The 13,342-nt window shown below is 47.6% G+C and overlaps 1 protein-coding gene across 2 annotated transcripts in view; it reads right to left on the reverse strand.

Moving 5' to 3' along the window:
• LOC142585730 (exportin-4-like) overlaps nt 1-13,342 on the reverse strand; it is a 75,391-nt gene that overhangs the window by 30,734 nt on the left and 31,315 nt on the right. Inside the window, exons 11-14 of one of the 2 annotated variants that reach the window (XM_075696708.1) lie at nt 11,178-11,302; nt 9,693-9,864; nt 7,916-8,075; nt 7,718-7,807 (exon numbers count right to left, since the gene is read on the reverse strand). In XM_075696708.1, the coding sequence (XP_075552823.1) occupies nt 7,718-7,807; nt 7,916-8,075; nt 9,693-9,864; nt 11,178-11,302 (547 nt within the window). The remainder of the gene's footprint in view (nt 1-7,717; nt 7,808-7,915; nt 8,076-9,692; nt 9,865-11,177; nt 11,303-13,342) is intronic. The other variant, XM_075696709.1, reaches the window with a different exon arrangement.

The raw sequence follows: 13,342 nt of genomic DNA on the forward strand, positions 1-13,342 counted from the left end.
TGCTTTCACTCAACCTGCAGCATGCGGAGCACAGCGCCGATAATGGCAAAAAAGCGCCTGGAGTGTCCATATACTTGCTCTCGCAATAAAAGTAGGAGACACAGTACAATTCGGCGTCCGACATGGCATCGGACACAATCACACCTGCCAGACACCATATCAGACGCCGAATCCCACTGTGTGTCTCCTACTTCATGGCAGCAGGTTTAGGGTGCGATCATTATGTGAGAAAAAGAAAAAGAAAAAAAAAACACTTTTTGATTGGAAAAGTGGGGCTGCGTTCATTACATGAGCGCATTCATTATACGAGTAAATACAGTAATCCTTTACAGTTGTGTGTCACGGCTCTCTCAATGCGCGAACATATCTGTTCCGCTCAGATGTCGGGAAGTGCCTGGAGCACACGTGCTTTTGTTCACCAGTCAATAGGGTTGGTGGAGCTGGCTTTTGGAAACATTTTGAAATAACAAGTGCACTTCGCAATGACTCCAGAAGAAGGCAGCAGCCTTTTTCTTTCTTGCAAGCTGAGATTTTCATGCTGCAGGGATTTTTACGTGATTTGAAATGTGAAGCACCAAAAGAATGGCGGTGCACTTATGGTGTTCAGGGATGGGATGGGTGCCTTTTATGGAAGAAATTCACGTGAGTTCAGTGAAATAATGTGATGTCAGTGCTATGAATGAAGATATTTTGTCTTTGGATGGTCAGCAAATGTGCTTGGATTATGTGCTCGGATTATGTTCTTGGATTATGTGCCCGGTTATGTGTTCTTATTGAAAGTAAAAGAGTAGAACGTCCAAATGAATAATTCTGCTCTTTTTGGTTGGTGAGTGTAATGAGTGAGTGGAAAGCATCGTGGTTGAAAATGTGGCAACTGCTGAAGACTTGAAAAATGTGGTGACAAAACACTGCGGAACAGCAGCAGCTCCAAATACCCTCGAGTGGCCGACAAAGAAGAACATGTTGGTGGGTGGTGGCACGAGCTGTTGGACGAGGGAGAAAGAACGTCACCCAATCAGGGGGGGGAACGAAACCAGCGGTACTAGGTACCAGGAGAGAGGAGGACAGACTGGAATGCGGGGAAAAGAGATCACTCGGGAACGGCGCTTGAAGATCACTGGTGGCGAGGTCGATGTCGTCGGAGTCCAGACCTAAACCTCAGAGCCTCCACAAAACCAAGACAACTTCGGCTGTTCCTGAAGAGATCTGCCGAGTGTAGGGCTCGGCTGTTCCGGCTGCACCTGCTGTTGTTGGTGCTGATACTGATGCTCGTCCTGATCCTGAGCCACTGTGCGGAGAGCAGAGGTTGCCTGGAGGCGACCAGAGGCCTGGGGTGACGCTGGTGAGAAACGCCCGGGCAGAAACATGAGCCAAGGAACCAGTACAGGCACCACTCAGCTGTAGCGGGCGCACTTGGATGTCCTTGGACTCCAACAGCCTTGGCCTTGGACTTAGGTCTGTGGGGATGCGTGACTCTCACGCCTCCCCTGAGATCTAGTTTTCCCGCATGGCTCGTCTCCTGCAGGGCGGCTTCGCCCGCCGCGTGGCCTGGCGCCCGCGGCGGTCGGGTGGTACAAGCGCGGTGCGAGAGATGGCGCGAGCGTCGCGCCGCTGCGGGGTTACTCGGGCGTCGGGAGACAAGGCGCTCGGGCTGTTGGGTTCGAGACAGCAAGCGGGAAGGTCATGCCGCACGTGCAGCGACCCTCTTCCCCGGCGGGTCGGCGCGCGGCGGGGACGTCCCGCGCGCGCGGCGACCCATGCTTCTGCGAGACCGCCTCGCGTGGCCGCCCTCGAACGCGCCACGAATCGCGTGACCATACACGCGAACGACCAGGCCTTGGGATCCAGCATGGGGCGAACATATTCGCTCGCTTCCGGTCGCGGTGAGTCAGACTTCTAGATTTGTCGCGCGCCCATCGGCATGTTTTGTGGGTAGCAACTCGGCTAGCAGGCATTGATTTATGAAAGGTGCAATAAATGCCCTTGTGAGTGTTTGCACTACTGTACTGTCGTTCCTTTGTCCCAAGAGTACGGTGTGAGAGACCCCACAGGTCTTAGACTCGGATGTCCGGGGTTGGCTCTACCATGCATTCACATCCCTCGTTTGTCACTGCCTGTCCCGCCGCTACCACTGTCAAGGCAAGCGCAATTGCTGTCAATGGATTGCTACTCGAGTAAATAAAACTTGCGATGTCTCAGCTTTTCTTTTTTTCTTGTTTTGGACCGTGAGTGAATTGAACTCATTGCATGGACTAACGCAGGCAACTGTAGTTTTGTTATTCTGTACCTCTTTGTGTGCTCCTTGTTGTTCTCTTGTTTTCTTTTTTATTATAATCGATATTAAATTTGTTTTGGGGAAAAAATGGTTTTGTCTTTCCTGGACTGAGGCTCATTTGAATAACTCATATTCGAGGAGCCTGTCATCGCAGCGGGGGGATGAACTGCAGTAAGTTCATTGATGCCTGTTGCTCTAATGAAACCACCAAAACAGCTTCTACTGCTTCAATAAATGCGTGCAGCAGGGAATTGGTTTCGAGGAGGATCAGGATCAGCCGAGTGATAGGATGTAGTTGACACACACCTAGGACAAAACCAAGAGGGAGGGAGGGAATATCTGTAGAGGCAACGGATGTAAGAACACACTGAAGACTGCCAAATTATTTGGCTGAACCAACGAGCTGAGCCCGCAGTTCTAACTGAAAGCAACACAGGCCTGGCTAGACTATCAATGTGAACTGTCAAAGTAACATAATTTCAGTGTAGTTACAGTATCTGATGGCAATTTCACGCGATACGGAATATTACAAGACACTTTCGTTGCTAGAAAATATAAATTTATTTCATAAGATGGTACTGCCAATCTGTTTTGAACAACATTTCATCTACATCATCACTGCAGCAACCAATGCACCACTATACGAGAAAATTGTGAAGTTAGTTAGTGACAGGCAACTAAAAAAAATTCAGCAGTGCCTATCTCAATATGACTGCCGACGGTAATGCATTAACTTTGAATTTATATAGCAACACAATGTATCGCCCCCGTTGAAACGAGTTATGTATGAGGCAGTGTGCTGCAGCGGGATTCTTCCTTTGCGCTTCCCTAAGGACACTCGGTGCCATCTAGCACTGGCGCTGCACAGCCTCCGCATGGACTCCGAAATGCATGGTGCACCGGTATGTGCGAACGCTGAGAAACGCGTCATATGGCAACAGGGCTTCTCTTTTGTGCTTCTTTTTGGACTCGCTGAATTGTCTAGTGGCACTGCCGAGAAGTCTGTGCGTGGCCTCCAAGACGAGAAGAATGGCACGCCAATGTCTGTGAACGCTGACAACTGGCCCCTTGCTTGCTGCACACTCAGTGGCATATATGTACTCACTAGGGCTGAGGATTGGGCGACTTGGTATTGCATTCTAAAACTGGTACAGCGCAACATGGAAAGGAAGGAACAAGCCGAGCCGGCCAGGAGGAGGAACAGAGTGACTCTGTTCCTTCTTTTGGCCGGCTCGGCTTGTTTCTTCTTTTCCATATTGCGCTGTACCAGTATTAGAATACATACCCAGTGACCGAAGTTGGCGAGTTGGCGAAGGTTCATTAAAGAGCACCACATGCTCAGTGCATGCATCGAACAGCTCGCTGAAGTGTTGGCGTAAAATGATGTTCATTTAAATGCAGCGTATACCCACAGCATTTGTTGTGCAGCCTGCTAATGTGCCAGGTTGCTGTCCTTGAGGAACCCTTGCAACCCGGTTTCAGTTCTGCTCACCATGGGAGAGATTTAAGGGATCCTTTCCGTTTTGTAGAGCGGCACATTAACAGTGTCTGTTAATGTGCCATGTGTTAATGTGATACAGCGTCTGTTCTGAAATTAGTAGGACTGGCTTTTTTGGGGGCAAACGGGCAGACGAGAGGTGGTCTGGGCGCGCAGGATTGGTGAAGGGGGATATTGGCAACGCTGGGAAAAATCGGCAGTCGGCTCTCAACCGCTCAAGGGAGCAGGTCACTTGTACTGTGAACCCCTGTCGAAACACCTCGTAATGGAGAATCACGGAGCGTTTACTGGATCAGCGATACGCAATCAAATTTTGTGTAAAGCTTGGTAAAACGGGCAAAGAGACTCACGATGTGATTAAGGAGGCCTACAGTGGTACTGCCATGGGTAGATCAGGTGTTTTTGAGTGGAACAAGCAGTTCCGAAAAGGTAGGGAAAGAGTGGAAGACGACAACCACTCCGGACGCCCTTTGACCAGCAAGACCAGCGAAAATGTGTCGCAAGTGAAAAAATTACTGAACAGTGATCATAGGATGAGTATCAGAATTGCTGATGACTTGAGTATTCCTCAAACCCAGGTTTTTGAGATCGTGACAGAAAACTTAGACATGAGGAAAGTGTGCGTGAAGTTCGTGCCACGAGTGTTGTCAGAGGAGCAAAAGGCCAACTGAAAAGCGATCTGCCAGGATCTTCATCATGTGAATGAGGGCCCCGACCTTTTGGACAATGTAGAGATCGGTGAGGAGACATGGGTGTTTGACTACGACCAGGAGAGCAAGTGGCAGAGCTCAGAATGGCACACCCCTTCTTCCCCACGCCCCAAGAAACCATGAATGAGCAAATCCAAGCAAAAGTCCATGCTCATTTGCTTTGTTGGTCGACATGGAGTCATCCACAAAGAGTTCGTACCACCCGGAAAAACAGTTAATGCAGTTTTTTACGAGCAAGTCCTCAAAAGACTGCGAAAACGCATTGTTCATGTCCACCCAGCCATCGCCAACAATTGGCGGCTGCACCAAGACAACGCGCCGAGCCACACAGTGTTCCACGTATCTTGCCCAGCACAAGGTGGCAAAGCTGCCTCAGCCCCCCTACAGCCACGACTTGGCCCTGCCAGACCTTTTTCTATTCCCAAGAATAAAATCGACGCTCATGGGGAAGCATCATGGATTGGTAGAGGCGGTTCAACAGGCCATGACGAGGGAGCTAAACAGCATTCCGGTCCAGGCGTTCCTGGAGGCGTACGAAAACTGAAAAACTCGTTGGCAGCAGTGTGTAGATGCAGAAGGGTGCTACTTTGAAAAATTCTAATTGTTCGTACTATTCTCATGAATAATTCTGTTTTTTTAAACGAGTCCTACTACTTTCAGAACAGACCCAGTATGTAGTTACCCAAGTTGGCATCAAAGACGTTCATTGAAGAGCGGCACACGCCTACTGGCACATACCCAGAAACCCAAATTGGCATCAAAGAGGTTCGTTGAAGACCAGCACAGACCGCGTGGCCGCTTACCTACCTAGTGCTCAAAATTGGAGTCAAAAAGTTTTTTTGAACAGTGGTAGCTAGCTACCTAGTCCCGCATCTACAGTGACCCATGGCGGCGCGATAAATGTTTGTTGAATAGCGCAAGTTTGTACACACTGCCACACAGTCAGTGACCCAAGTTGGTCCGTTGGTTGGTTTCGAACCCTGTTCCCTCAGCACAGCAGCCCACGGACAAACCAGTGGCCCAGGGAGGCGAGAAAATGGTTAGATACAAACACACATACATAGATACTAACATAGATAGATACATAGCCCCCGCAATGTATGTGAAGTACCCTAAGAATATGAACTCATCAAGTGTGCTTTGTAATGCAGCAAATTTAACCATGCAGCTTCAGCGCTCGTGCAGAGAGATTTTAGAACAAAGAACGAGGAGGTTAACAATTGGATGCAACAATGAAGTGAGTGGCTGTTGTCACCAGTGTCAGTAACTTTTGTTTTGGACAAAGTCGCCATGTCCTGGATTAAACACTCCATTTTTAACAGAAGGTCACAAGGTGATGATAAGAAATTTATATTTTTGACGTTTTAACTGTTCCTTGAAGTCTTTCTTATTACTTTTTAAATAGCTTTAAATTACACCTTGCAGTGACGATTCAACGGTCAGAATGTGGAAAGGAACAACAATGCTTAATCTTCTACAACAATGCCACATCTCAAGACTGTGCTTTGCCTAGAAAAGCAGCTTTGATGCATCCAGGTGGCGCACTAATAAGCTCTTCAGTATAGTATGTCTTCAGAAGTGGTGACAAATGGAGGTGCATGATAAAATAGAGGCGGCGAACTCAGCCAAAGCTGCTTGAGGAATTTTACCAAGGCCATTCACTGGCTATTCTTTAGCCTTAATTTGATTCTCAGACAAACACGACATTTACATCACTAAAGATAAAGTACTATAGCTGAGAGTCGTTTACACCCCAAAAAGGCAAAGCTGGCGTTGAGGTGACTAAAAGCTAGCCAAGTCTAGCGACTTTCTCATTATGTTACCAACACTGGCTGTCACAGACGCCAGACAGACACAGTGCAGGTGGCAGCAGCCTTAAAGGGACACTAAAGGTTACTATTAAGTCAACGTGGACTGTTGAAATACCATCCCAGAAACCTCGAAACGCTTGTTTCGTGCTAAGGAGAGACTTATTTTAAGAGAAAATGCGTTCTGAAGCGTCCGCGTACCTCTAGCGCAGTTCAAATCGCCCGCCCTCCGATCGAGGAGAACTGACATCATGGTCTCATAGTGACGTTGCGCCATCGGTGAGTAGAACGGCGTCCGCAGACGGCGCTACGGCTTTTCTGCGCAAAACGCGAACGCGCGGCCAGAAACAGAGCCAAGACAGAGCCGACAGCAGAGCGAAAGCGGGAGTATGGTGGCTAGCGGAAGGAGAAACGAATTACGTCCCACGTTACGTCCCACGGCACACGGAGAGTCCGTTTTCGTTAAACTATAGGCTGCAGCGAGCTCGCAGCGTGGTCGGCGTGGTCTATGAGAAGCGACGAGCCTTTTCGCACTCGCAACAGGGCATAAAAATGTGCGAATCGACGCAAAACTCGGCCTAGAAACGTGCTTCGCCACAGCCAGGGCTCAATACGACCCAAGCTGGCACGACCCAGATGTCGTTTCCCGCACCGCCACCAGGCGCCGCTACTATACCTCACACTCCAGCGCAAGACGCCCATAAGCTGGTACTTCATTCTATGACGCTAACTTCGACGCTCGTCGCAATGGACCCTGACACCGACAGATTGGCTCGCGATGGTGGGCTCAACTTCAGCGATTTGAGCACCGACAAGCGCGACCTGCTTCTGAGGGCTCGCACTGCCGGCGTCGTTGCGTACTACGACGGCGGCCTCGACACCGGCTCTCCGGAGCGGGAAAGCAACGAGGGCTTCCCACGACATCACATGGACGTGGCATTCTCGCTGCTTGTTCCAAATGAAAGTTTCGCGAGCAGAACCCTCACAGCACGACGCGATAACGAAACTACTGAAACTCCAAAGCGTGCGCGGCGCAGAGTCGAGCGAAAACGAAACCTTTCGAACACCCATATTACTGAAGGGTAACGTCAAAATGTTATTTTTTCCTAGAATCGAATAGACGTAGACAAGTAGCATTTTTTCCGGCTTATAATCGAATGAAATGATATTTTTAATACGAGTAGTTGAGTATTAGTAACACAAATTATGAGGAGACCTTTCGTCATCGGGCTAGTACCGGAATGTCGCTGGGGGGTCTCAAATCGTGTCATGCATTTACCTCAATTTCTCGGTTACTAAAGCTCTGTTCGCGATTATATTGACGCCTTAGACGTTCTAGAACATTGCTCTACCACTTTAACTTGAGTTTCTGGTAACCTTTAGTGTCCCTTTAAGTTGATCATTTAAGTTGGCTTGTGTGTAGTACCTGACGAGCAGGGGCTGCTGGCTCTCTCCCCACTTGCTGCACAAGGCCTCCCAATGAGCCCTTAAAGATAATCCGCATGATGCCGCTTTCCTAGGAAGGGAAGGGTGCAGCGACCAAAGAGAAAAGGGGAGGGGCGACTTAAGTTGGGTCTGAGAGTACCTGCCCACCACACCGGCACACCACTACCTCTCTGCCTACCTGTGTGTAGTATGTCTCATTTGGCAGCAGGTAAGTCAGCCCCCAACGATGCAGAAACCACACCAATGTTATGGCCACTTCAGGGCTGAGCTGGGAACCGAGGCCCGCCTGCAGCGCGGCCCTCTCCACGTGGCACAGCTGCAGAACTGCAACGATCAGTCTGCATTGACAAGCAGATTGATTGATTGATTGATTGATTGATTGATTGATTGATTGATTGATTGATGAATGGACTGACTGACGTCTCAAACCAACATTTGAACTGTGCAAGATCATAAAGTGCAGGGTTCCAGTTCCCTTTAAGTGCCATGCCCCAAGTAATCTTATTCCATCATTTGTGCACACACCTTGCCTTGCCCATGATAAGCCGTGCAACAATTTCCACTCACTCCCTGTCTTTCCCCAGATAATTTATGACAACGTCGTGTGGGTTTTTGGGCATGTCAGGTGGACGGGTGTAGAAGTGCTGAGACCTCGTTGGACAAAAGGGGTCTTGCAGCAAAGTTGCTTAATGTCCTGCGCATGAAAAGCTACACCTCACAGATGTCCTTTCGTAAAAATTCAAAGCCTTTTGTGTTAGAAGCAGAAAAAGCTAAGCACTGCTTGACAGCACTCTTCGGTATTTCTTTGTCCTTTGCAAGTTACTCTACTTGGCAGATGCTTCCTTGTACAGTACCTTACTTTTGCAAATTTTAAGCCTTTGGATGGCTTAAGATGTCTATACAGAGGTTGGTTAAACTGAAATTCCATGGCAGATTTTACTTGTATGCGACAGGTGGAGTGAGAAAGCTGATGAGTCGGTGCTGCTCGGATGGCATGTCTCTCAAATTTCAACCTGGTGACAAAAAGTCCATGCAGCTTTTTATGATGCCAAAACTTAAGAACTTTTTAAACTTGATTTGGAGAACTGCGATCAAGAATAACTCGTGCTAATTTTTTTCATTAGTCATTAATTACCATAATTATATTTGTTTGAATATATGATAATCAAGAAAATCTGTAATATGTTACGCAACATGTCGCCAATAAATAACTTTTTAGTTTAAAATCTTCGAGCATGTTACTTGGATAGAAATATAATTTCATTCACCTTGGAAAAACCTCTGGCACACAGCGGGCAGAAAAAAACTGGCAGTCAAGAAAGAAAAGGATCATTCTTACCACCTGGGGCTATTCAACACGAACATAAACATGAGTACGCAAGCATTTTGCAATCTGCTCATGCTGGAATGTGGTCGCTACAACTGCGAATGAAACTCACAAAATTGTGCTGTTTAAGAGAATGGCAAAGCCACTGGACCATTGTGTCAGGTGAATTCAATGTGTTTATTTATTTATTAGTACATCAATCACCACATTACAATTCTTGGCATGCAGGCTCATATATGGCAAAAAACAGCGCATGAACTGTGAACATACAAAACATTACGTAAAAATAGATAAGATTACAAACGATAATATTAATGTATCACTAAGGGAAAAGAATTACAGTAAGTTCAGCCCTTCATGACCCAGGAGAACAAAGTATGAAACCGCAATTTTGTTAAGCTTATCACAGTTAGTCAATATTTGTGGAGCTATAGAATGTTTGTAAACTTACAAAAGTAAGGCGCTGTTCAGGGAAGCATCTGCCAAGTACAGTAACTTGCAGAGGACAAAGAATACTGCAAGACCCCTTTTGTCCAACGAGGTCGCAGCACTCCTACACCCGACCATCTGACATGCCCGAAAAACCCACACCATCACAAGAGGGATGACAGTTGCCAAAGATCCATACCTAACCACTGGGTCCACATTGCCCTGAACAGAAGACACAGCATCAGCTTGGCCCAGTCGTGACAGCAGGGAAAGTGTGGCTGCCGTGTCAGCACCAGAGTTCAGGCTGAACTGCGTCACTTCTTTGGGGATTAGAGGGGTCTCACCTTCACACACTGTGGTCAAGAGGTGGCCTGTAGAATAACACATCAGTATAAACAGTTACCACTGAATATCCATTAGGCACTGTGCAAAGTCACATGTGCAGTGTTGCAACCATTTTAACATACACAGTCAAGTGGCAGAATGCTCATGTTTCTACAACGAAATGACCTTTATAAAGAAGGAATAGTTCTGTCCCGGTTCTACTGTGAGCTGTGGGGTACACGACCTTTACAACAAAGCTACCTAGATAAATGATTTCAGAGGCCCCAAGCACTTCTTTATAAAGGCATCCAACTGTACCAGCCTAAGGAGCGAGAACATGCACTGAATTTTATGCCCCAAAGAAAGACGGCATATGAGAGACAGCAAAGTGGAGGGCCAGGATCAATTTTGACAAGCCGAGGTTGTGGGGACGCTTCACTCTCCCATTCTCTGTTTGGCTTCCCCGCATGACACACACATAACAGCGAGAGCCAGTTTTGTAGTTATGCAGCTACAAGATGGCGTGAGCACCTCTACGCTAGCGCCACTCGACAGTATGAATAACTTGGTCACAAAGGAACTTGCTCCTTTTTGGCTGCAGGACGACAACGTGCAAGTAACTGTCCTATGAACCGCTTCCCATTTGTCTTAAAGGACCCATCACGAGGCCCCATAGCAAATTTTGGTTATACACTGGAAATTGTTACGTGTCCTCTACGGAGCATTCTGCCACAAAATTTCTTCAAATCGGCTCATCAATAGCCAAGATAGAAATATTTCAGTGCTGCAAGCCCATGATTTCAGCAGGCGGGCTCCACTGCCAAGCAAGATTCTCTCTCTACTCGCTCCGTCCAGACTATGCAAGCGAAATTCCTTCCCTGCGTTCTCCCATACCGGACCTCGAGGATTGCGCGACGTGTATGACGTGTGACGTATATCCTCGAGAATATACGCCACACGTCACAGAGAGTGGTGTACATGCACTCTGTTGGTACAGCACGCACGTGGTCTCACAATGTTTCAGGGCAGACAACACAGCGTTGGCCCCGCACTTCTTGCCATCCCACAAGCCATGCCAAAAGTGGCAATCACTGTCAGTTGGAGGGGCTTAGAGGCAGTGATCTTGGGTTTAAAAAAAAAAAGGCAGAAATTTTGGGTTAAAATGTGTGCCGAGAGCTCAGTTTTATTGGGTGTGTAAGCATACTGGCCCCTCTACTCTCAGCTAGGATGATAAACTGAGAATGTTTGGACAACTATGTCATGGTCCCCTTAACAGCAAGCGGACATGCATTCTTAAACACACAAATGCGCACACAGAAAAGACAGACAGGAAGATCGTTGAAGCCAGGTTTCACCTTACCAGTAATGAGTACTATCCAGTGGAGGTCCTCCAGCAGTTCCTTGTGGGCAGCAGTCATGGGACTGCCAGCTTGAGGTTGACCCTGCAGTAACTCCTGCAGGCGCTGAGTGCGATCCTCCACAACCCTGACAGCCGAACACACAGAGCACTTTCTGAGCGTGTGCTGGTGGAGCCATAATAATAATATTTGGGGTTTTACGTGCCAAAACCACTTTCTGATTATGAGGCACGCCGTAGTGGAGGACTCTGGAAATTTTGACCACCTGGGGTTCTTTAACGTGCACCTAAATCTAAGCACACGGGTGTTTTCGCATTTCGCCCCCATCGAAATGCGGCCGCCGTGGCCGGGATTCGATCCCGCGACCTCGTGCTCAGCAGCCCAACACCATAGCCACTAAGCAACCACGGCCAACAGAGACAAAAGCATACAGATGACACTGCACACAAAGGCAAATTGGTCCAATGTAGTTAATGTGGAAAGCTGGGTTAGTTATTAGCTTGAACCAGCAAATCTCTGCCTGCGTTGTCACATGCCGCATTCACAGCTATCACTGCCAGACCTATCGCAAAAAGCATCTTCACCTATCTGTTTTACAGTGCATGGTGCGTAGTACCATCGGTAACATACTGCACGCTTTTAGGAGGCAATAATCCAAACGCCCCGCCGTTCCTTGCTACAGGCGACGTGACGTGAGCCTCACGTTTCGCTTCGGTGGCATTCTGTGTCGCCCACCAACTCGATTTTGCTTCGGTTTCCTGCCGCCCTCTTAAACACCATGCAATAGGAAAACAACAAAACGTGTCTCGGACAGCGGAACACCCCCAGCTCGACGCGTGTCAGCGTCTCGTGCCCCAACAATCCGCGCGACACTTCACATTACGTAGATGTCAACAATAGCCGAGTCTGTCAAATTTTTTTAGTCACTTTGGATAATACGTTTTCCCGGCTAGCACGTTTTTCTCTTGGTTTTTTTCCAAAACGTATATATTTTTACTATATTCATACTATATTCGCACTAAAACATACTATATTCCTTAATTACACATGCGTGCACCCACCATCTCCTGTCCCAGTATGAGCACCAATACTAACTAATAAGTGTACTGGCAGGCCTTCAGAGATATAGATATTCCGGACATGCCAGTGGCAATTTGAGCCCTTGGAGGCCTTAAAAGGCATGCATTCGTCTTTTTGGACTGCCCAATTTTTTCGGACATTTTCGCGACCTCTAGGGAGTCTGAAAAATCGTATGTTGACTATATACACATATGCACTTTGAGCAGTGCAAACACATCTGAGTTGAATCAGTGGCTACATTGTGCTGCACACACGCAAGCACATCGCCTTTCGCATGTACTACCGAAACCTCGACTTCATTGCAGCCCTTTCACAGCGGGCAAGTGTCTTTAGAAAGCCAAATAAAGAACCTGCTCAATGTAATAGAAATAACTCATGAAGCAACTTGGTCTGTGCAAGCCGCGACAGTGTTTCTGCCTGCAGGTACACTAGTCGTGGACAACATAATGCTCAAATAAAGCTCTGGCAGGTATATGAACATCATGTGCATTACATATACATTATTGGCAAGACAAAGAGCTCCGATTTTTGTGCTAGCACATGACATTAAGAGACATTTGTCCACGAAACTAGGCTTCTAACTGGAAGCAAGCAGCCAATCCGAAGCGACAAAACAAGTGCATAATTACTGTGCCAAAAAAGCACAAAAATTAAATTATTGGGTTTTACATGCCAAAACCACTTTCTGATTATGAGGCACACCGTAGTGGAGGGCTCCAGAAATTTCGACCACCTGGGCTGCTTTAACGTGCACCTAAATCTAAGTACACGGGTGTTTTCGCTTTTCACCCCCATTGAAATGCAGCCGCCGTGGCCGGGATTCGATCCCATGACCTCGTGCTCAGCAGCCTAACACCATAGCCACTAAGCAACCACGGCGGGTAAAGCGCAAAAATGATCTGCTTCTGCCAGTTTCATAGTGTTCCATCATTGCTCCTAGAACAGCAAACAATAAACAAGCTTTAAACATGGTAAAAGTCCATGTGCGAACACCCAACAACAATTTTTAATGTCTCACCTCGCGTAACTCTATGAGTGAAGCCGGCACGCCCCAGACCGAATGGCGAAACTGTGACGGCAAGTGACG

Source organism: Dermacentor variabilis, chromosome 6 (genome assembly GCF_050947875.1).
Source record: "Dermacentor variabilis isolate Ectoservices chromosome 6, ASM5094787v1, whole genome shotgun sequence".
NCBI classification, from domain to species: domain Eukaryota; kingdom Metazoa; phylum Arthropoda; class Arachnida; order Ixodida; family Ixodidae; genus Dermacentor; species Dermacentor variabilis.